This window comes from Antechinus flavipes, chromosome 5, assembly GCF_016432865.1.
Source record: "Antechinus flavipes isolate AdamAnt ecotype Samford, QLD, Australia chromosome 5, AdamAnt_v2, whole genome shotgun sequence".
Taxonomy (NCBI): Eukaryota; Metazoa; Chordata; class Mammalia; order Dasyuromorphia; family Dasyuridae; genus Antechinus; species Antechinus flavipes.
In genome coordinates this window covers 146686102-146711418 of record NC_067402.1, presented here as the reverse complement: position 1 = coordinate 146711418, position 25317 = coordinate 146686102, and the positions used below count along the sequence as shown (strand labels likewise).

General features: G+C 32.2%; 2 protein-coding genes across 2 annotated transcripts in view; one reads left to right on the top strand and one right to left on the bottom strand.

The window, feature by feature from the left end:
• LRRC17 (leucine rich repeat containing 17) overlaps positions 1–17948 on the top strand; it is a 55411-nt gene extending 37463 nt beyond the window's left edge. Inside the window, exons 3-4 of the mRNA XM_051963700.1 lie at positions 6915–7070; positions 9866–17948. Coding sequence (XP_051819660.1) covers positions 6915–7070; positions 9866–10263 — 554 coding nt within the window. The 3' untranslated portion in view covers positions 10264–17948. The remainder of the gene's footprint in view (positions 1–6914; positions 7071–9865) is intronic.
• FBXL13 (F-box and leucine rich repeat protein 13) overlaps positions 1–25317 on the bottom strand; it is a 239573-nt gene that overhangs the window by 155171 nt on the left and 59085 nt on the right. The window contains exons 5-6 of the mRNA XM_051962415.1: positions 20322–20417; positions 19186–19321 (exon numbers count right to left, since the gene is read on the bottom strand). Of these exons, the coding sequence (XP_051818375.1) occupies positions 19186–19321; positions 20322–20417 (232 nt within the window). The remainder of the gene's footprint in view (positions 1–19185; positions 19322–20321; positions 20418–25317) is intronic.

The window sequence follows — 25317 nt, the reverse complement described above, 5'->3', positions numbered from 1 at the left end:
TAACAAGTAGTTAATAACCCGAAAATAAGCATTTCAAACTTTAACCACTTTTTATATAAAATTAAAACTCTCCATTTTCAACCACCTGCACAGAATCATAGAACCTAACCACTTAAGGAAAGTATCTTAAAGACCATCTAATTCAAATCATACCTGAATAGGAATTGTCACCAAACCTTTGCTTGCCAATCTCTATTGAGGAGAAATTCAATACTTCCTGAGCCAGCTCATTCTACCTATGGAAAGTTCTAATGGTTAAGAACTTTTTCCTTACATAAAACTTAAATCTACTTTTATGTAACTTCTACCCATTGCTCCTAATTTCCACCTTCCGAAATCTATCAGAATAAATCTATTGCTTCTTTTATGTTTATTGACATAATATTTGTCCATTGTATAGTATGTCCAAAAAGTTTTGGCACAGTTTTAAGCTATTAGAGTTTTTTCTCTTTATCGCTTCTTGACATGAATTAAAATGCATTATATAGAATGCGTTCCACTTGAGGATTCAAAGAGTATTCAAAGATAAAACTGGAAGGCCTAGAAAAAAAAAGTGGAAAAAAATTTAAGATTTTTACAAGCAACTAGTCTTTCCATCAATGATAGTGGACTACACATTAACATGCCTGTTAAGCTAGATGGGGAAGGAGAAATTTTACTGGAAAAAAAAAAAAAAAAATATATATATATATATATATATATATATATATACTAGCTTATGAACTTGAAATTCCCACAACAAAAGCAAAGATAGAAAAAGTATATGGACCAGACTCAATATATGGAAGAGGTTCATGCTGGGGCCAGCACAAATGTGAGGGTACTGGCAGATTATTTCTAAAGATGCCTGACAGAAGGTGATCAAGAAAATAACCTGCTTTCTCATCTCTCCAAAATATTTATGGAAAAATACATATATATATTGAAGTATTCTTAATGAAAATATGAAAAGGAAATAGGTAGGCTTCCTCACTAAATATTCTACAGTAGTCCAGCCCCAAAATCATTGACACATAGTAGGTCTTAAATGAATTCTTGACTAAATTGATTAAAAAGTAAATTAACAAATGCACAAAAACACAACTGACTGAAAGTTATGGAAATAAAGGATCCGATCTCATTGGTTATAAACTATAAAAATAGTATTTGATTCAAGGAGTAAAATCATTTCTTAAAAGCCCTACTCCAACCAATTATACAAATGGTAATACCATCTAAGATCCCTTGAGAGTTACAATAGAGTTAATTTTGTTTAACAATCCTCTGATTACGAATACCAAGTAAACTTGAAGACAGGGAAATAAATGCTTGACAAGTTTGTCACGAAATAGGAGACTAATCCAATGTAAGACACAAAAGGAATTCTATATAGATAGTGAGGTTCCCCTCACATATACTTCTGTTTATGAATAAAACTGTATTGATTGTGTCAAGCATTCAAACCATAGAGTGCCTCTGAAGTGAGATCACTGAGCAGTTGTACCTATATACAAAGAAAAAATCAAGGGAATGAAGAATGACTATTGTCCATGTGATGCAACTGAAGCTCAATAAGTACATATATCTTGGGCTAACATTGCAAACAAACTATCAACTATGATGCTAGGCCTGCTACTTTATTCATGGTGTCACCTAGCTGCCCATTGTTCATCTTACAGACACACATCAGTGCAATATAAAGTATAATAGACCATAATATGATATATGTATTTTAACTTTTCTCCCAGCTATTTCTTTTAATTTTTAAAGATAATTTATTTCACATAGAAAAACTTCCTTTTATTTCTATAAATTAGATCTATTTATTATTTCTTCAGTATCATGTCCTATTTTTTAGATCAATAAAAACACATTACTCTTTTTCCTTTCAGTTTTTATTTTTCTTTTTAAAAAATGTTGCATGACAGATCTGGAGAAAAGATCAAGAAGAGAAAATATAATAATTGGACTGCCAGAAAGTTATGACCAAAAAGAGAACCTTGACACAATAATACAGGAAATGATCCTAGAAAACTGTATTGGAGTGATAGAACATGAAGGGAAAGTAAAAATAGAAAAAAAAATCCATCGATCACCACCTCAAAGAAATCCATTTTGGAAAACATGCAAGAATATTATTGCCAAATTTTGAAACCCCTAGATCAAAGAGAAAATTTTGCAAGAAACAAACAAATAAAAAATTCAAATATGCTGGTGCTACAATTAAAAATATACAAGATTTATCAGCAGCTACAATAAAAGACTACAAACAAGCAAAAGAACTAGGCCAAAAATATCATATCCAATAAAATTATCAACAAACTTGAAAATTTTCAGGACTTTCTATCAAGCAAACCTGAACTTAGTCTTTCATAATAAAGATGTTCTATTTATGGATTCTCTATGCTATCCTCTTAATCTAATTTAATTTCCAATACTAAGCAGTTTCTAATAATTACTATATGTTACATTTCAATATTTGGTGATGCTAATTCCTTTATGGATCTTCTATTTCATAGCTTTTCATATTCATGTAGGTTTGCTGTTTTTCCATATGAATTTTGTCATGGAAAAATTAACAAAAATGTAAACTCTTTCAGAGAAGGAACTATTCTGTTTAGGGATTACTAATATATTAGCAAAATTATAGTTAACCAATCATCTTTCTCTGTTTTGCAAAAGTTTTACATAGTAGAGAATTACCTGTGCTGTAAATATTTTTAAGATGGCCAGATTTAAAGAGGATCTTGAATGCTAGACTAGGGAATTTGAACTTAGAAATCCATCTAGCCTTTGTACCATTTTGCAGAGCTAGTTTTTAGTAGTCTTTCTGATTGTATTTCTATGATTATTCCATTTAAATCTTCTCTTTCTTATTTTGTTATCGTTAGTTTTAATATTATGTACTTTTGTAGCTGATTTTCCATTTCTTTGAGATCCTCAAATTTGCTAGCATGAAACATTATAAAGCAACTTCTGATAATTTTTTCTTGATTTCTTTTGACTTCATAAATTTCCCTTTTATTTTCATTTGGGGTGGAGGGAGGGAAAGGAAGTCATTTAGGTTTTCTCTCTTTATTAAAAAATTTACCTTCTGTTTTCATAAAGTATACTGAGTTTTTGTTGAGTGGATAATTTGGGGTTCATATTCATGCATTCTACTTAATTTTCTAATCATTGTATACTTTTGGTCCTCTTCAGAAAATGAAGTGTCTGAATTCTCTTGTTTTTCAGATTTCTATTACACTCATGAAATTTTGAAGTTTTAGTCAAGTTCTATGCTCCAAATCAATTTTTAGATTTGTTTCCCAACAGTTTTGATAAATCAACAATTTTCAAACCTTTATTTTCAGCTGTCTTTTACTAAGTATAATTCCATTTTCAATAGCAGTTGCATCTATGAATTTTTGAAGTCTTCCATTGTTTTCAACATATTATTGATTGTCTTCTTCATGAATTTTTCTGGAGGATTTTTGCATCTTTTAATTTTTATTTAATTTCCTTGTCTGATTTTCTACTTTCATTAAGTTCTCCTTTTATTTCATTTCATGATTTTCTTAGGATTGCTAATTCCTGTTTAATTTCTAAGAATAGGTTATTTATCCAACTGAAAACAACTCTTAGAAATTTGAAATGGTTCCTTTTCCCTTCTCTGTTGCGTCTAAGACATTCATCAATCTACAGTATTTTTAATTGTTCCAACATATTTTTGTGTATTTTAAATTTTTGCTTATTTTAATTTCCCCGTGTTTTACCTATATCTGTTTTCTTTGGTATTTCTACTTATTTTTGTGACTCCTCTCACTCTGACATCTTACATCAATCTCAGTCTATTCAATCTTTCAGGAAAAGAAAGGACAAGTATCTGTTGTTCTCCATTCTACTAAGCATCAGCCCTAGTCTTTTTTCCTCTCCTTTTTTCTACCTGGAACTTTTCCTTTTTTCCTTCAATTCTACCTGTTGCTAGCACCTTTCCTTCTAAAATCATTTTGTAATCTACTCTGTATTTATCATACTTAGCATTTATGTTTTCTTTCCCATTAGAATGTTAGCTTCTTAAGGGTAAGAATTATTTCTGCTTCTTTTTTTTAACTCAAGCAATCAACTGATGATCAAGCATTTATTAAGTATTCACGCTGTGTCAACAATATAGCAACTGACACAGTATAAACACTTAATAAATGCTTGATGATCAATTGATTATTACAATCCCACGCTTTGTCATTTATATCTTAAGGTGAACAACATTTATAATTGTCAATAATTCTAATTTAAGAGTGGGAAGAGAAGATTTTGGCAGCCACTAAATACAGACAATTATAATGCAAAATTTTAAAAAGCATACATGAGGAATATGTGAAATAGATTTGAAAAGATAGGGCAAAGAGAGATTAAAGAGGGCTTTGAATGCTAAACTAGGAATTTTTAATTTTCTTCTTAACTTTAACTTTCTTAAGCAATAAGAAGTTAGTGAAGCATCATGATAAAGAGGCAAGGGCATGATCAAATCTCAGGAGAAATAGAGATTAGGGTGATAACAAGGAAATATAAAGGAGGTAATAGATATCACCAATAGAATTGTAAGATTTTAAAATTGATTGGATATAACAGATGAAAGAATAACACCAAAATTTAGAATTTGAATGGTTAGGTAAAGACAATATAACTTTCAAAGAGCAAATTGATAGTGAAAAATAGTAAGCTTCATTCTTTTAAGGATTACTATAATTAAATTTTAAATTTTCATTTCATTTCATGGGTCCTTCATGGCATATGGGATTCAGAAGCTAAGGTGACATATGCCCCATCATCGATGGGAAAAGGTGAGATTCTTTTCTGAAATACAGGAAAGGATCAGCTCCACTTTTGGAGCTTCTGTGAACTTCCATAATCAACTCCTAGTTGCTAGAAATTATACAGAAGCATCAGAAGCAGATCCCCAAAGTCTTTTAGACCAAGCAAGTCCTGAGCTCTAAACATCCTAGGACCCATTTATCAGTAACTATATTCTTATCCATTGGAAACTAATTAACTACTTACTATTGATCAAATTATCATTCTAAAAATTTGTCTTCAGTTAGGAAAAATGGGCTTTTTGGGGTGGGGAAGGCACTTATTATTTTTTCATTTTTTTCTGGAATGGCTGTTGACAGCACAAAATACACAGTTAGGAAGTAATTAAGTATAAGGAGGGGAGTGGTGTCCAATGGGTCCTATGAAAAGTACTTCAGTTATATAGAATGAAGCAAGCAGAGCCTAAAGTATATTATACACAGTAACTACTATAAGGGATAGAGAGAGAACGAAAATTGACAAAAAATATAATAGTTAATTCTAGTACCAAACTATCAGAGGTAAATGATAAATTGTTTTGAAAATTGTATTTTATAAGAAAGGGACGTTTTTGGTGTTTGTTGCAGAGAAGAGAAAATCAGGGAAGAGAATAAACATTTATATATGATCACTATGTGCTAGGTACTAAGTGTTTTACAATTATGATCTCATTTGATCCTGTTATAATTTCCACTTTACAATTGAGGAAAACAAGTCAGAATTTATGTGATTTGCCCTGGGCTCAAATAGCTAGTAAAAGTCTGAGGCTGGATTTGAATTCAGGTCTTCCTTCTACTGTGCCATGTAGCAGGAAAGTATTGTTTCAAAACAAAATGCCTCAATTTATTTTTAAAAAGTACATAATGATTTTTTAAAAGAAAGATAATAGACTTCATTTTGGGGCATGTTGAATTTCAGATCACATATAAGTGGAGATGCAAGATGAGAGCTCAGGAAAAAGATCAAAGATTTGGAAGTTATCAACATAGATGCTACAGGATTAAGATTTACAAAAGAAAAATATTCAGGAAAAAAATAAGAGGACAAAAGAGAAGCACCAACACTGAAAGATGGGGGATGGGGGATAGTAGGAAAAGGGAAGAACCAAAAAGGAGACAGAAAAGACTATATATATAGTCAAATATAGGAAGAAAACTAGTAAAAATTTACTGTCTTGGAAATCTGGGCAGAATAGATTATCTAGAAATAGGTATCTTTCAAAAAATGCAAAAGCTGAGAAAAATCTTTATATTTGGTGATGAGGTATTAACCTTTGAAAAAAGTACTTTCAGGAAAATGATCAGAATGGAAATGAGACTATAAAGAACTGAATGGCAAGTAGGTAATGAAGTAGGGAATAGAGTAGAGCCTACTTTTTCAAGAATGACTATGAAAAGAAAAAGAGATATGATACAGTAATTTCAAGGAACATCTCATCCTTAGACATAGAAGACAATAATGAGAGCACTGAGAATTTGTATACTTCATTTAACTCTCTTACTAGAATATATCTTATTTTTTTAAACCTCTCCATACAAAACTCAATACATAACATACCATAAAATGCTGCTGCAAGTTATTGTTTAATGATATAAACAGATCAAAATCATCTAAGTCGTTATTCTTTCTATTCTATTCTATTCATGATTTCTTTACTGATGGATAGAGAAAAATAATTAAGACAAGTAATTCTATTAGCTGGAACTTAAAAACTTATAAAGTAAGTGGAATGATATAAACCATATGGATAAAATGAGGTTTGGTGATTATATTTTCACTTTCATTGTTCTTTATTAATAGTACACTAAATTTTGAGGCACAAGAGTAGGATTCAAATTCCAGTTCTACTACTTAAAACCTCTGTGATATTGAAGAACTCATCTAAATTATCAGACCCTCAGTTTCTTCATCTGTTAAGGGAAAGAGTTGGACCAGACAACTTATAAAGTTTCTTCGAGATCTGTATTTGTGAGTCTTATCATCCTATTACTGAGATAAACAAATTGGATTTAGAAGTCTAGGGATATATAGTCTATCTCTAAAATTCTATAATGCCTACACTGTATAATATAATAATATATTTCTCATTGATTTTTTTTCAGAATTAAGGAAAATCCCAACCAATATTCCTCCAGATATTATTAAACTTGACTTATCAAACAACAAAATAAGCCAGCTTCAACCTAAGGAATTTGAAGATGTTCATGAATTGAGGAAATTAAATTTGAGCAGCAATGGGATTGAATTTATTGACCCTGGTAAGGACTAATAATGTCTACATAATAAGGCTGCATATTGTATTTGGTTTTATTCAATATATTTTTTGGTCCAGATCTTCAATTTCATTGTATTGTGAACTCTGATTGTGGAAACTCTCTCTACTAATGCAACTCCCTTAAGTTTTCTACAATTTATCAGAGTTGCCTTAAAGAATTGGCTTGGAAACTGAGAAGTTCTACAACTTGTTCTCAGCATCACATCACCAATATATAGCAATGGCTAGTTTTGAACCAGGTCACTTATCTATACAATAAACTTCAGCAGATTCCTACTACCTCTAGAATCATATACAACTTTCTATATTTGGCTTTTAAAACCCTTTACAAACTGGCTCTGAACTATATCTGTAGCCTTGTTATATACTACTTCCATTTTTTTACACTTTATGGTCTAGTAAATTGATCTTCTTTGCATTTATTTAATCAATAAGGATTTATTAAAGGCCTACCATGTGCCAGGCACTATGCGAAGGACAGGGGATATAAAGACATTTAAAGGGAAGACCCTGACTTCCCGAAAATCACAATGCAGGATCAACATGCAAACTATCATATATAAGCAAACAGTCCACAGGATAATTCCTCACACAGGACATTCATCTACTATCTTCATGTCTGGAACGCATTCCTTCCTAACTTCTACCTCATTAATTCCCAAGCTTTCTTCAAGATGAAGATCTAGAACTACCTTCTATATGAAACATTTCTTGGTTCCCTCCCTCAAATGCTAATATATCCTCTTCCAAATTGTCTTGTAATTCTTTTGCATTTATTCTGTATATGCTTATATATGTTCATGTAAGAATACAAAGTCTCTGAGAGCATGGACGTTTTAATTTCTTATCTTTGTATCTCCAGTGCCTAGCCCATAACAGGCATTTAAGGTCATCCCTCTATCTACAATCTCTTCTTCCCTCTCATAGCACTGTTTTCATTAACTATTATTTAGTATGGAAACAAAAAAAAAAATGTTATTATAGCTAGAGAGGCAGAGAGACTTTGAGTCAACACATGTGAATCTAAGTCCTTTGGAGACCATAATGGCTATGTGACCTTGGACTCAAACTGTCTGTGCCACAGGCTAGTCTCCAAGATAGTTACAAAGAATTACTGATCTGTATCATCAAAGAGTTTCTACACAAGGTGTTTCCTAATTACAAGTGAAGATCCCTGTAAATATCACATAAAGACCATCCTCTCAAAGAAAGAGATCATTATTTTGATCTAGGGATCCCTCAAGATCAACTAACCTCTATAACTCAAGCTGGACAAATTTATAAATTTACAAAATGGTTTCCAGGGGCAGTAGGTCACTAATCTAGGAAATACAAAAAATGTAGGTTACTTCACAATCCACCAGGAAGATGTTTGATTTCCCTTCAAAATGGTCAAACTTAAATAAGGCAAAAGAGATTCTAAAAAGTTCTAAAAAATGAAGATATTTCTGAATTTTTAAAAAAATGTTTAATATAAACCATTGCCAAATGAGGTTAATTTTTGCAAGTTGTTGCAAAAATGTGACATTGCATTTGCTTTTAAATTTTAAAGTTACCCTAAAATTTCAATGGAAGGAATTATCATTTTATAATACCCTTTCTACAGTAAAATGAAACCAAAGCATAAAGGTTTTTTCTTGAAAATTGAGGCAAAGAGCTAAGAGCATGCATGCCTCAACCTCATAGGGTGTTCCCTTTCTCCTGGGTAAATGTGAGTTCCACTAAGGAACTTATCTTCTCCATCAATTATTAAAACTTCTTTCTGTGCTCTCCCAACTCTATTTCATATTTACCATTCCTGGTGTCTTATTGTGTCTCTTCATTTTGCCTGTAACCTGTTGTCCTAAATGAGTCTACCTTTTGGAAAAAGAAAAAAAAAAAGGCAAAGAGAAGATTCCTCCAATACCCATATTTTAAAAGCAATAGTAAAGAATTAAAACATTTAATTGGCAACACTGAAACATTTCTAAACAAGCGAGCTGGTTTTTTTTTTTTTTCAAAGAGGCCTGAATTCAAGAATTGTTAAGATCTCTTTGCCTCAGAATTTTGGCAAACATATAAGTTATGTTTTTCCCATTTCCAAAGTGGTCTATTTGCAATGAATGGAACTTTTTTAGGGGATGTCTCCCTTTTTGTTTCTAGGAATCCCTTGAGAAGTAATTTTGGACAAGATGATGGGGATTAAGTGCTTTTTGCTTTGCCTCAATCTGATTTTATATTTTTTTGTCCTCGGATGGAATGTTTATTCATCGCCATGATACAGAATTGAATATGTTTGAACACCAAGCTAATAGGTTTCTCGACATGTTTAAGCTTTTCAAATATCTTTCAAAATATTTGTAGAAATTAATCCTTTTGCCAGAATTTGTTTGGAGGACTGTCTAAATATTCAAGAGGCTGCTAAAATGAATGGTGCTATTTCCTAGTGTTTTTTCCCCCAAAAGTTACATAAGCTCATCTCTCAAATCATCACCCAAGGCAATTTTCATTTATTTATGCCTCAAGAGTGGACAAAAGTTAACAAAAGAGTAATGTTTTCTTTTCTAAAATGATTAGTTCTACTTTCTCTCTGGTTGGCATAAAAACATACATGAAAACAAAATAGATCATAAATTTAAATAAATTCAATTTCTCTATTAAAACAATTGTATTTTGCTAATTCCAATCAAGAAAAATTTGCCCAAGCAATAAAGTTTTTTTTTAGGAATCCAGAATTTAAATTTATGTGCATGCTTGACATTTATAGTCATCATTTTAATAAGTATTTTATATTATCAGCTTCTTTTTCAGGACTCACACACCTAGAGGAATTAGATTTATCAAACAATAATCTACAAAATTTTGACTATGGAGTATTAGAAGACCTCTATTTTCTAAAAATCTTATGGCTTAAAGAAAATCCTTGGAGATGTGACTATAATATCCATTACCTTTACTACTGGTTAAAACATCATTATAATGTTCATTATAATGGCCTGGAGTGCAGAACGCCTGAAGAATACAAAGGCTGGCTTGTTGGAAAATATGTTCGAAGTTACTATGAAGAATGCCCAAAGGACAAACTACCATCATATCCCGATCCAACTGATGAGGACACAGAAGATGATGCGTGGGAAAAAATACACCGAGATCACATGGCAAAGAAACAAAGTGTCAGGATTACCATAGTAGGTTAATTTAGAAGGATTCCCCTTATAAGTAGGTTAGATTTGATATCTGTTTAAGAAAAATCTTGTTTACATTTTGGTTAACTGTGTTACCTGTCTTTGAAGGAATATCCAACAACAGGGTTTCTTTAATTATTATTTTAGTTGTGAACTAAGGGAACAATCTCATGCTGTTTGTTCTACATATACATTGGCTGAGCAATGATTGCTGGCAGGCATTCTACAATAGTAAATTGCATGAGATTGGGTTCCTTATGATGGCATTAACAATTACTTAATGATCTATATAACTTTTTTTACTGTTTAAAAAAAATTGGTTCATTCTTGTCATGCATTTTGAGAACAATTTGTAAATACATAGAAAAATTAAAGTGGAAGATATAAATATATCTATCCATAGAGAAATGGCTTTTTTTTTTTTTGGCATAGCACACTATGAGTTGAATAAATTTCAATTCTTATATGTATTCACTCTTGGAAGAATTCATGTAAATTAAGATTTTGTTTTGACAAAAACGTAAGATTAAAAACTAAAGAATCAATTTAAACACAATGAGAGAAAAGTATCTAACAATAATATTTATAGACTACAAAATGCAGTAGCAAGCAATATATGCTTGAGTGCTTTCTTTTAAGCTTGGAAATTACCCCAAAATTCCCACAAAAGTTATTCTGTGAAACAGTAGACTTTCTAAAATAAAAAGTAAAGATATTCTCCTTTGAATTCCAAGGCAAAGAAATTTCCATAAGTACCCATATTTCAAAAGTTAGCAAATTAAAACACTTAGACATAAATTTTAGTAATGTCAACCCAATTCTAAATGAAAAAGATAATTTTTTTCAAAGATGCTATAATTCATGCATTGTTAAGATCTCTTTGACTCAGAGTTGAAGAAAATCATGTGATGGTGGATACTAGGTGAAAGGTATTTCTAGAAATTCAAGCAGGAGTATTGGTTATGGAAAGATCATCTTTTTTTTGAATCACCTTATTTCAACTACCATATGTCAAGCCTTACTGTGTACAAGGTATGTGCTATGTGCTGAAAATACAAAGATGAAAAATCACCATCCTGATCTCAAGGAGCTTAAACAGTTCCTAATAAGAATAAGACAGGCACTCAAAAAAGAATGTGATAGGAGTAAAGAAAACATTCAAAGGGCTGCAAGAAAAACTGAGAAAAGAAAGAGCATTTCCAGCTGAGAAAATTAAAAAATGCTTAAGGAGGCAAGGTTGCTCTTGAGAGAGGAGTCTTAAAGAAAGGGATTCAACAGGCAGTAAGTAACAAGAGTGAGTTTGTTTCAGATACTGAGAGGTGGTGTGACTGCTAAGTTAAGGATGAGGACATCTAGTCCAATTTGGCTGGAATATCATGTTTAAAAGGAAACAATATGAAATAAAACTGAAAATGGTATTTTGTAGATAAATTGAGGAAGATCAAGGTAAAGAATGTCTATTCTGTCTTTTAGGAAATAGGGAGTCACTAAAAGTGCCCTTTCCCTCTGTTCTGAGCTCTTGTTTTATATTCCAGCCTGTGAGTCTCAATCACACTACATCTCCTGTCTCTCTTGCCTCAGACTGTTGGCTTGAGAACCTATCTCTGACTGGTTCCACATTTGCCAAATCTGCTTCACCCTAGATCCCAACATTTACATTTTTTTGCCTCTAACCTCCTGATTTCTCTCTCAAGCTGTCCTGTGTTTGACCTCACTGCTAAATTCCTATAGAGTAATCTGTATTGGCTGCCAGTTCTTTCTTAACATCCACCTACTCTTTAGTCTCTGGCTTTCCATCCCCAAACCCCTCCTGAAACCATTTTTCTCAGGTCATCATTAACCCCATCATTACCAAATCCAGGAGTTTATTTGCAGTTCCATCTTTGACTTTTCTGCAACATTGGACATTTTATCACCCTTTTCCTCTTGATGCTCTTCTTTCTTGACTTCCACAACACTGAGATTTCTGAGTTTTCCTTTTGTCTGACTGCTACTTACCAGTTCTCCAAGTTTATCTTCTTTATAATCCTCAATCCCTGAGAATCTCCCAGTGCTTTGTCCTTCAATACTCTTTCTCTTGGCAGGCTTCTATCCCAGTGATTTCGATTACAGTTTCTATATAGTTAAGTCAGAGTTCTTTATTTTGACTACTCATTTGTCCCTTGAGTGCTAATACTTATACCTAGCTGCTTGTTAGCAGTTTGTACCCTGAAGTCTTTGCCAGCACCTTAAACTGAACTTTTCCAAATCTGAACTCTTTTCTGGTGACACTATTGTTCTCCCTGCTCAGGCTCATATCTCAGTCATTCTTTACTCTTTCTTCTCCACTTCATCTAACTTGTTGGCAAATCCAGCCACATCTAATTCCAGAATACTTCTTGCATCTCTTTTCACTTTTCCACTCCTACTGCTACCATCCAAATTGAGGCCATCAGCATGGGATCATAGGTCTTGAACTGTCAGAGACCGAGAAGTTATCTTGTTCAATCCTTTCATTTACTGAATATAGGAAGAATAACTTGCCCCAACATAAAAGGTAATAATGACAGAACAAGGATTTTCAGACTCCAAACTCATAATTTGCTCTGCTGTTCCAAACTATTACATTACTTCACAGGATAGAATATAAAACAAAAGCTCATCAGAAAAGAGGGAAATGAAAAGAACTTTACAATCCTAACTGCCCTGAACCTGGCTCATTGGCGATTCATCCCCACATGCCCCCACTGTTTATTTATCCCCTCAGTGTTCTGACATGATTTGAAGAGTACCAGGAAAAGCAGCTTCAATATTTCAACAGATCTTGTGGATGTGAGAATTGCCTCCAAAAAAAAGCAGATTTCAACCCTCTGGACACCTCACATTTCCCACCTAAAACTCAAACTTCTTTATCTGCTACAATACAGTGTTATTCTAGCTATCCAACCTCAATTCATACAACTCTATCCTATACAATGCCTTCTGATCAAATATGGCCACTCTCTATTCTCTGAATCTACATTAAACTCATCCTTCATTGCTTTTTTCTCAGGCTACTCACTAAGCTCTTCCTCTACTTTTTGTCTTCTGAATTTCTCTCCTATAATGTCTCCTTTCAATCTGACTCCCCCAAGAAGCCTTACTTTTGTTTCCCAAATGTCTCCCGTCTATCAGCTTTTCCTCATTAGACATACATAGCACTTCTAATTGACTTACCATGTATCATGACTCATCTCTTGTATTTGTATCCCCAGAAACTAGTGCCTAGACACAGGGGTCCTCAAACTTTTTAAATAGGAGGCCAGTTCACTGTCCCTCAGACTGTTGGAGGGCCAGACTATAGTTAAAACAAAAACTTTGGTTTGTGGGCCTTTAAATAAAGAAACTTCATAGCCCTGGGTGAGGGGGATAAACATCCTCAGCTGCCACATCTGGCCCACGGCTGTAGTTTGAGGATCCCTGGCCTAGAGCATAGTAGATACTTAATATATGTTTATCAATTACTGCAATGATAAGTGTTTGTGTGTTCTCTCCTAACTAAACTTTAAACTCTATGACATTTACACTATACATAGGTACAGTATAAGGCATCCCAAAGACCTTAATCAATTGAATTTTGAAGGAACAAATATTAAATCTATAACACTTAGAAGGTCTGGAAATTATTTTTTTTAAACACAACTTTTTCTTCTTCATTTCACTGGGGATTCTTGAATCCAAAGAGTAAGAAAATAACAAGAAATTCTGATCCTTGAAGCCAAGAGAATAGCCCTGTGGTTAATGACCCAAGACATATTATTTAATACAAACCCCTTAGGTCTAAATGTTTCACATGGACATGTTGTCTGAGGCAGTACAGTTTCTCCACACCTAGGAAGGAGAAGGCAGGCTCACAAGAGGAAGTAGGATGATAGTGGGACTTTAAAGGGGGGAGTGGAGAAGCCATGTTAGGTGACTTGGGGCCTATAGGGAACCAACTAATTCAGAGGACTACTGTGGGAAGGAACCATACTCCACCATGTGAGCAACCTGGGACAAAGCTTTGATTAATCACTGCTAGTTTCAGCATTAGTTTTCAGACAAACCAATCCCTTAATCTGATTCTCCCAAATCAGAGAACTAGTCTTTGAAATTAGATTTTTAATTGCTTTTTAATTATTCTTCCACTCAAACCAAAGAAAAATAAAAGAAATACAAATTTGTATATTATAGACATATATTTGTCTTGTAAATAACTTGTAAATTTCCACAAAAACATAAAACTCACTTGGGATAACTTCCAAAATGTTTTTTAAAATTCTTCACAATGATGAGCAAAGAATTTAGAAGCAGTTCTTCTGACTTTTAATGCTAAGTTGATCATTAGCCAATATCTCATTGCATGGTGAAAAATATATACAAAATAAATTAAGCAATATCTGAATCAGCATAGATCAAATGTCAAAAACAACTGTGTCTGTAAATTTCAGCAGGGCAATTTCTGGGACTTGAATGATGTTTTCATTCTCACATATCAAATGAAGCTAATTCCAAAAAAGGTTTATACACTCTGCAAATCCTTGGAACTCAAAGACAAGCAAAGTTAATGGTAAATAAGATGCTATTAAAATGTTTTAAATAAGAAGTAGATATCCTGGGTTGCCAAGTAGAAGGCCAAATGGAGTTTCTAAAAATTACTTATTACAATGTTTCTCCTTATCAAAAAGAAACTTGGAAGGAGGAATGCTGAACAATAAGTGAATGTTGTACCATTTTAGCAGAAGGAATTTTTAAAAACCATACATTGATTAGATTTCTATATAGAATTATGGATATGTAGGAGTAGGATATGGACAAGAATCTCAAAATGAGAAACCACAGGTAGATTATGATTTGTACTGTTAGAGAAAACAATCACATATGTAAGTTAATGAAACATTGAAAACGGAAATGTAAAGATATAATTTTTTTATCAGAATATGAATTCCTAGTCTGATTCCTGTAAGTCAGCATTATAATAGCAAAATAAAAGTAAAAATTGTGCAAATAATTTACTAGGTAGAGAAATATTGCAAACAGCTGAGCTCTATTTTATGCCTCCAATATGTTAATTTTATGCTGACATAACAATATAAGGAATACATTTCCTGGGATGCTAACATACTTTTTCATGTATACAGTGTATACTTTTTTGTCAACATAACTTATGACCTCTCTCTCTCCAGTCACACACAAAGAATTAAAAATATTTTATTTGAAGCTAATTATTTTTTGACATTGTTGCAGATGTTAAGAACACAAGCACAATTGGTGCAGCCAAACAACCCAAAAGACTAGCCAATATTTTATCTGTAATATAGAAATAAGATAACAAAATCCTTGCTAGAAATTTGTGAAATACTGGATTCATCAACTAATGAGATCAGATATTAACTTAACTGAATAAAAGTTGGGCAAGACTCAAAATAACACAAAATGCTAGAGCTGAAACCAAGCTTAGAGATTGTCTAATGTGGGGATGCTAAACCTTTTTGTTTGGGGGGAGGGGGTCATGGACCTCTTTGGCAATTGGATGAGTCTATGGATCTCTTCTCAAAATTATATTTTCAAATAGTTTAAGGAAATCCTTTACTTCATTTACAATTTGGTGAAAATAAAAAGGAATAAAATAAAATGAAAAATGGAAATAAATTAAAAATTAAATTCTCCATAATTTATCCTTAACCTATCTTTGAAGGTTTATGTCCTAAAAATCCCTTACATAAAATTAAAGGATTGAAAACTAGAAGAAATTAGTGATAATTTTGTTTAAGTCCTTCATCTTATAGACAAAGAAACTAACCCATGTAGAAAGAATAACAGATTTGTCCATTGCACCATGAATTGTGGTCAAACCATTCACCAGTCCTTGAACAAACCCTCTGATCTCTCACCTCTATGATTGTGCTCATTCTGCTCCCTCTCATTAAAATGCTCCATTAAAGCTTTCCCTGACCCCTATAGGTCAAGTAATTTCTCCGTTCTCTGAACTCAAGTAGCACTTTACAACTCTGTAATTTCCATATTATGGCTTCTATTACAGATATCTGTTTAGTTCACATTCTCTACTAGACTTTAAATTCTTTTAAGGCAAGAACCATGTCTATTCATTTGCATATTTTACAGATCAATAACCATGTTATACTTTTGCAAATAAGTTAAAGTACTAATAAATTTATTACTTGATAAATAGGTTATTAATTTAAGCTAATTTATTACTATGTGTCAGACACAATGCTAAACTGAGGATATTTTTTAAAAGGCTTTAAGGAGCTCATGTTCTGAAGGAAAAGATTATGTGACAATAACAATGTACATATAAGATGTGCATATATCTCATAGATATGTGAAAATGGAAGATAATCTCTGAGGAAAGGCATTGGGAGATGGAAAGAGGAGGAACTTGGGAAGGAACAATGGGAGTAACCTTCTGCAGAGAAGAAATGTCTTAAAGAAATCCAGGAAAGTTGGGAGGCAAAAGTTCATTAGGAGAGCATTCTATTCCCACTGGGAGAGAGCATATCTTATCTAAGGAACAGCCAGAAACTATTGTCACTGGATAACAAAATGAATCAAGGACAGTAAGCATAAGAAAAATGGAAAGGTAGAAAAGGGGTCAGACTGTGAAGAGATTCAAGCGCCAAAAGAGGACTCTTTATTAGAATCTGGAAGTAATAGGGAGTCATTGATGTTTACTGAGTAGTGGAGTGACGCAGTTAGACCACTGCTTTAGAAAAATCCTTTTGTTTCAATTGATAAATGACAGACAGAAGCAGCTACACCCAAAGAAAGAACACTGGGAAACGAATGTGAACTATCTGCATTTTTGTTTTTCTTCCCGGGTTATTTATACCTTCTGAATCCAATTATCCCTGTGCAACAAGAGAACTGTTCGGTTCTGCAAACATATATTGTATCTAGGATATACTGCAACATATCCAACATATATAGGACTGCTTGCCATCTAGGGGAGGGGGGTGGAGGGAGGTAGGGGAAAAATTGGAACAGAAACGAGTGCAAGGGATAATGTTGTAAAAAAAATTACCCTGGCATGGATTCTGTCAATATAATTATTATTAAATAAAAATTTAAAAAAAAATTATACCTGTTAGAGTTTAAAAAAAAAAAAAAAGAAAGAAAGAAAAAAGAAAAGAAAAGAAAAGAAAAATCCTTTTGGCAGCTAATGGAGCATGATCTAGAATGTGGAGAGAGTTGAAAGAGCATTCCAAAAAGGGTCTGCACCATGGCTGGGTGCAAGGAGAAAAGTGGACATGAAAGAGTTTGAGATAAAGACGAGAGAAGAAATAGGAAAAGAAGTTCTAAACCAAGGGGAGGAGGGAGGAAAGAAATGGAGAAGGAAACGTGGGAGGAGAGAAAAGAACATTTGGCAAAGCTTTTGTGGGAAGTGAGAAAGGGAATCAATTAGGGATTGCTGTGCAGTAAGGGCCTCTTTAAACTTGGGTAACAGGAATTAAGTAACAGTCTATTTTAATTACTTGAAATCATGTCTTAGTCAATCAATTAATCAAAGCAAATAGGACCTATGAATTACCCCTTTCCTGTTGTGTGATTTCTATGCCTGAGCCACTTTCCCTTGCCCTTTGTATGCATTTGAAAAGTGTGTCACTGACTTTTGAACAGATATTTTTAATCAGCTTTCTCACTGTACCATCTTAATAAATATACTTTCCTAACAGTTACTTAAGGCTGGCTAACTAAATGATTCCCAGATGAATTAGCCAGCTATAAAGTCAAAAAGGAGAAGGGATGGGAAGCCAGAGCAAAGATAACGACCTGGGAAAGTACTGAGGAGTGGAGGAATTATGGTTCTCAGAGAGGATGAAAAATAGATTTAGGAGGAATAAGACATAGAGCGAGACAAAATTATAGTTAAATTATATTGGCACTAGTTTCTAATTTCAGATTTAAAAATTTAGCTTCTAATTGAGGAAACAGAAAATAAGTAGGTAATAGTAAAATCCAATATGTGACTCGCGCAATGGTAAATGAGATAATTTTTGGAAAGTAATTAGCACAATGGGTAGCATACAGTAGGCACTATAAAAATGCTATTTTTTTCTTCTCTCCTTCTTTCTTATGGGGCTGTAGTGTAGTCACAGAGTAAATCATATGATGTAACAAGATGAGAGGGAGGTTGAGGATGCATTAGTGTGAATGCTGAAATCCCCTAGTATAAAATAAGAAAATGGAGAAAGGAAGGAAGTGAGCCAAGTACTGAACTTCTTAAGTCTAAGTTACCTTTTTCAAAAGCCAGCTCTCAATTCACACTTCTCATTAATCAAAAAAAGCTCACCGTGTAGAAAGAGATTCATAGAAATGCTCTTTGATTTCATAGTAATATCTTCAGTGTCTCTTTCTCCTTTCCTAATTCTTCATATTCACAATTGGCTATTAGATTGGGCTACATATGGGAGGAGTGCTTTGTACATTATGGGCAATTAATAAATGTTTATTAAAAAATTTGGAGCAGCTAGGTGGCTCAGTGGATAGAGCACCAGCTCTGAAGTTAGGAGGACCTAAGTTCAAATATGGTCTCAGCAAAAAAAAAAAAAAAATATATATATATATATATATATATATATATATATCTTAAATTGAACAAAAAAAAGCAAAGTTCCAATGGAAAACATAATCCAGAAGGAAAATGAGGAAATACATGAAAAACATGGAGGATTATCCAAAGGACTAGCTATATGGTTCTCTGGAGATATAACTTCTTGCTCACCAAAGTTAACTGAGAAATGACTATACTAGAAGTAGTAGTACTAGAATCTATTCTAGAAGCTAATAAGCAGAAAAAGTATCATCCTCATAGCCCAAGACCAGAAATAACATTTCTATTTCATTAATATTTTTCTTTATACTAATAAATAAGGAAAAACAGAAACAAATATTTGAAAAAAGGAATATACTTACTGATCAATTTAAAGGAAGGCCACTGAAGGGAAGAACATCCATGGAAATTCAGACGTAACACATTAGGTCGCCATCTTTGTAATATGCATCCTATAAATCTGTCATTGACTATTTGATACACTAAGGAAAAATTGATCTAAAAATTCAATAAATCAAGAATATTAACAAAATGTAAGGCTTGTTTCATATGAAAATAACAAATTTAAAAGTAATATGTTTGAGGGGCACTTACAACTACAAGGAGTGCCACAAGTTTTTTCATAGTCTATTGGGGAGAATCTGTGAAATTCAGAAAGCAACTCTAATTTGTCACGAAATCCTAAAGTAATGCTCTGTATTGGATATTTATGTCTTGAAACCAAAATACCAAGAAAATGCTATTATACCTATACAGGCAACAAAAAACCATCAGTACATTTGGTTTCTTTTTTTTTTCTTTCCTCAATAGTATTTTATTTTTCTAAATACATGTGAAGATAGTTTTCAATGTTTATTTTTGTGAAATTTTGTATTCCAACTTCTTTCTTCTTTCCTTTCTTATTTACCCATCCTCAAAACAGCAAGCAATCTGATATAGGTTATAGAAGTACATTTAGCTTCAGTAACTACAACAGATACTTAATTTTCTCATATTCTATTTTTTATATACAAAGATGACCCTACTACTAATCCACAATGAGCAGTATGATAGGCCAGCCACCTTTGACACAACAACCCTGGTGGAGGAGAGGGAAAGAGGGAGAATTTACTTTAACAATTATTTTAACTCACAATTTATTTTAACAAAAGGAAGTGTGTTGAGCATTAATGATTTTGTGCACTTTGTATCATGTTCTAATGATCTTTATTGTTCATTCAGAGTTCAAAAGTATATACAACAATCTCTTAGGATGAATTTTTGTCTTAATAAGATAACTACCCTAACTATGGCCCTTTACCAACACCTTTCAATCACAACTCTTCCTGGCATTATACAATCAAATAATACACAAATGTTGGAGCCCAAATGCTTAAAAATGCAAGAGAATCTATTCTTATTTGCTTACTAAGATTGTGGAGTGCTGCCTTATATGTGCAATAGCCTATTATTTTTTAGAGACAGAAATAAAATATCATTAGAAATTGGTTATACTTACATCACTCCACAATGATCTCAGATATGTCATGGATCTCCAGGTACTGTTGACTTGAGCACAGTTTGCCCAATCGATGACACTTAGAAGGTGGAAAATCTAAGGAACAAGAATATATGAGATAAGAAAATATAGAATCTTGAAGATAACCATTTTCTAGTGTTTTCTTGTTATTAACAGGATCATATAACACTTGACATGTTTAATGATCTTTTCACCAATGAACTTAAGGCACTTTTCAGACATTTCATTCAGAGATTATCTTGATAAAGCAATAAAAGGTGTTGATATTTCCATTTTATGAAAAGAAACTTTTTTCTCAAGTTTTTTATTTGTCCAAATACATGTAACAATAGTTTTCAACCTTCATTTTTGTAAGAATTTGTATTTCAAATTTTTCTCCTCTTTCCCTTAATATCTTCCTCCCAAGACAGCAAGCAATCTGACATGTTAACTATGTGCAATCCTTTTAAACATATTTCCATATCTGTCATGTTGTACAGGAAAAAACCAGACCAAAGAGAAAAAACACAAGAAAGAAAACAAAACAAAACAAAAAAAGAAAATACTATGCTTTGATCTGTATTTAGTCTCCACAGCTCTCTTTCTGAATATGGATGGCATTTTCCATCTTAAGTCTCTTGGAATTGTCTTGAATCACCACACTGCTGAGAAGAGCCAAGTTCATCATAGTTGGTCATCACATAATCTTGCTGATACTGTGTACAATGTTCTCTCGGTTCTGCTCACTTCACTCATCATCAGTTCATATAAGTGGAAAAAGAATTTCTGCAGAGAAGTTAAGTACAAATATTTGTAGCACTAAATTTTCCTATATGTGCCATAGTTTTATAACTCAAGTTGAGGGGCTTCATACTTAATTTGCATTTGTTCCCCAAGGCTATTATTTAATGTAGCATAAACTCTCATCCCTGAACAATTGAAATGTCACTGTAGACTAAGGCCACAAAAACCCAAGAGGTGACAATTAGTTGGGGAGGAGATGAAATAAGAAGTGTCTAGGAAGAAGTCTCTGGTAACCAATGGTTACCATACTAGTACCAATGGTACCAGAAGTAAGATATTACTAGGGAGAGTTCTTTTGTGAAATAAGATCACGATGGAGTAATATTCCCTTTAGGCCACAGGTGATAACTTGAAATGGATAAGAAAACCATTCCACACAGAGGGCAGGATAATTCATTTCACAGGGTGAAATTCTTAGATTATAGCTTAGGATAGAAAGTAAACTGAATCAAGCCTCTTTTGTGTGAGTGATCTTGAGATTTGACGGCTGAAGCTGGAGATGGTGGGATTACCACTATTTAGATATTTAGAAGGAAAACCAACACTCAGAAATGAGATTCCCTGAACATTAACATGGAAGCCCATGTTGTAAATGTCAGAGCCAGGTCCAGTAGTGTCCTTTTAAGGGCACAAGTTACATCTGACTTGCTGCTGCCCTCTGAGCATTTCTTCTTGGTTTACGCAACCTTATCCACTTCCTCCAATTAACCAGCTTCCAAAAAAACAACTGTGCAGACTGCAGACAAAAACTACTGAGTTAGTATTGATTATGTTTAAGTCTAGCTTCCCAGAATCATTAAGAGAGAGAAAGAGAGAGAAAGAGAGAGACAGAAGCAAAAAGAAAAAATTCCTTACAAGCAAAACCTCAGAAGAAAAATGTATCTGTTCAAATATTTGAAGAGGAAGTTGAAAGCAAAAAAAAAAAAAAAAAAAAAGGATTAATAATCATAGTTCAGTAATAATTACTGAACCCATATAAATGAGAATCGAACTATTTTAATATCCTCCAAAGTAGTTCGGGAACTCAGTAAAAAAACAAAAAAAAAAAGGAAAATATAAAAGTGCAGAAACAAGAAACCTTTAAAAAATTTTAAAGACAAGAAAACTGAATAGAATAAATGCAAAAACTTTGTAAATTAGTAGAAGATGAAAAAGAGAATGGCAGAACTGGAATTTTAAAATGAAGAAATGAAAAAACAAAAACAGGGGAAAAAATATATTGAATTTGGAAAATGCATGAGATCACTGCTCAAAAAACCAAAGCAAACAGCCTTAAAGATAAAGCAAAAGAAGACAATCTGAAACAATCCTAAGGAGAGGATGAGAGCTTGGGAAAAGAAATATGGTGAAATGAAGACTCAAACACTCTAGAAGTAATGGAAACAAGGGACAAAGTACAAATTGAATTTAATAAACACTTGCTGACTAATTAAAATTGATAAAATTCCAAGATCTGAATTAGGAAAGCACCCCAAATTTAATTTACCCAGAAATATACTTATCAAATTCCAGAGTTTCATTATTAAAGAAAATAGCTTATAATTTTTCAGGAAAAGGAAGTTCACTTATACATTATAGTAGTAACAGTTTAAATTGTGTAAACCAGCTTATAGATGATTATAAATGAAAGAAATTGAATATTATATACATAAAAATAAAGGAAACTACCTTCTACCACCAAATAACATCCCATAGAGCTTAGAATACTACTAAAATACAAAATGGCTCCTCAATATGATCAATGATTTAAAATGATTTCTTTTAAGAATGAAACTCAACAACCACGTGAAATGCTATAATATATATTCTAAATATTGTAGTAGGCAGCTAGGTGGGTATACATATGTGTATATATGTATTTATGTGTATACACACACAAGGACATATGAGAAAAAGACATCCATAAATTAAAAGGTAGTGACTTGGATGGGATTTTTTCAAGTAAAACAAGCTGCATGTACCTAAGTAATGACTTTTTAAAATTTAAGACAATATAACTTGATAGAATGTTAATGATCAATTTAAAGGAAGGCCATTAAAGGGAAGAACATCCATGTAAGTTCAGATATAATACATTAGGTAAACCATCTTTGTAATGTACATCCTATAAATCAATCATTAACTATTGTAGGAAGAAAACAATAATAATAATGAGACAATATAAAATTTATAGACTGGAGAAAATGCAGGTTTTTTTCTTAATGGAAAATTTATGTCATTGAACACATATATTAACAAAATAAAGTATATAAATAGAATATATGTTATATATAGATAACATATAATTAAATAAACCCTGAAAACAACCAATTAAGAATCTTAATGCAAGAAAAAAGATATCATTTGATTTTCAAAATCAAGGGAGAAAAAAAAGAATATTATTGAACCAACAAAAAAATATTTTTAAAATATTATAAAAATTAACAATTAGCTAATTTGGGGTTTTTTTAGGAAAAGAGAAGAAAACCAAATTGCCAAGATGAAGGAGAATTTACATTGAATAGAGAAGACATAAACATTATGCTGGGACATGAATATAATCAATTATATCACAAAAAAGCAATTATGAAATATATGAATAGCTAGAAAATAGAAATGACCCAAAACAATAAATAAAGAAATAGAGCAAATTCCAAATAAACAAACTTATGGAAAAATTTAAATCAGAGAATAAATAATCTCAATAAGGCATAAACTTTTGAAAAACAGGTGAAACAGAATTCATGTTTTAAAAAAAAAATCTTAATAGTCAAACAAAAAAGAATATTTAGAAAAAGAGAATTAAAGAAAAATACAATTATAATGATATAATATTTTAAAACAAAATTAGTAGACACTAGAGAAATAGAAATAAAAAAATTATTCATTATGACTTAGCTGCATTTAGACCAAGAGTATAATCATCTTCAAGATTAGGAAATAATTAGCTTAACTTCTTGCACTAATTAAAAACAGAAATCATATGATATCTATAAAATAAAAATAGGCTTTTCATAAGCCATACTGCTCATTTATGTCTTTTTAAAAACATATTAAAATATCAAGGAATCTAAGGATCTTTTCTTAATATGGCATACAGAATTTATCTAAAACCAAGTATTAACATTCTTTGTGGAGAAATGCTGGAATCTTTCCCAAAAGATCAATAGTAAAACAATGTTTTATTACTAGATTTGGTATTAGACATACTAGTATTAGAAATTCCAAATAAAAAGATAAGGAAAAATAAAATTAATAGAGCCATAAAGAAGCAAAATTACATCTTTTTGTAGATATAATTGTTTATTTAGAAAATCCTATTAATTAATCAGCAAATATGTATTAAGAACATTATCTGCAAAGCATTGTACTAAGAGCTTGAGTATGTATACAATAAATCAAAAATCTCTACTCATAAGGAAATTAATTGGAGATTCATTATAACAAGGGAGACAAGAAGAACATATATGAATACAGAGAGAGAATAAAATTATAAAGTAATTAAATACAAGGTCATTCTCTAGCACTTGAAGATATCAAAATAAGGTTTCACATAGAAAATGGTAATTGAGCCTCATCTTAAAGAGAAAAATTCTATAATGGAGGGGTTCTAAGAGAAGGAAGAAAATTCCATATAGTGAAAAGAGCTAGTGAAAAAGAACAGAAAAAGAAAAGTTCCATTCCAGGAAATGGAATACCATGTTCAAAGAACAGAGAGATCAGTCTGGCTATGTCAAAAAAAGTGTGAAGTGTGAGTATGGGAAGAAACAGACAATAAGGTTAGACAATAGATTGGAGAAAGGTTTGAGAAAGGCTTTAAAAGTTAGAAAGAAGAGTTTATATTTGATTCTGGAGGGAAAGTGAAACCACTAGAGTTAACTGAGTAGGGAAAAGACAAGTTCAGATCTGAGAGAAATAACTTTGGAAATAAAGTGTAGAATGGACTGAAGTGGAGAGGGATTACATGTAGGAAGACATTGGAGGAACTGTGAATTGGTCCAACTTTTCTGAAAAGCAATTTGTAACTATGGGAGAAGCCCTTAAACTATTTGTACCATTTGACCTGGAGATTATCTTTCTGAGCATATTTCCATATTTTTTAATTGCATAAAACACAAAGAGATATTAAAACAAGAACTAGCAAACTCTTAGATAGATAGACACACATATAAATATATACATATGTATGTATCCAAGGATTAGATCTTTTCTT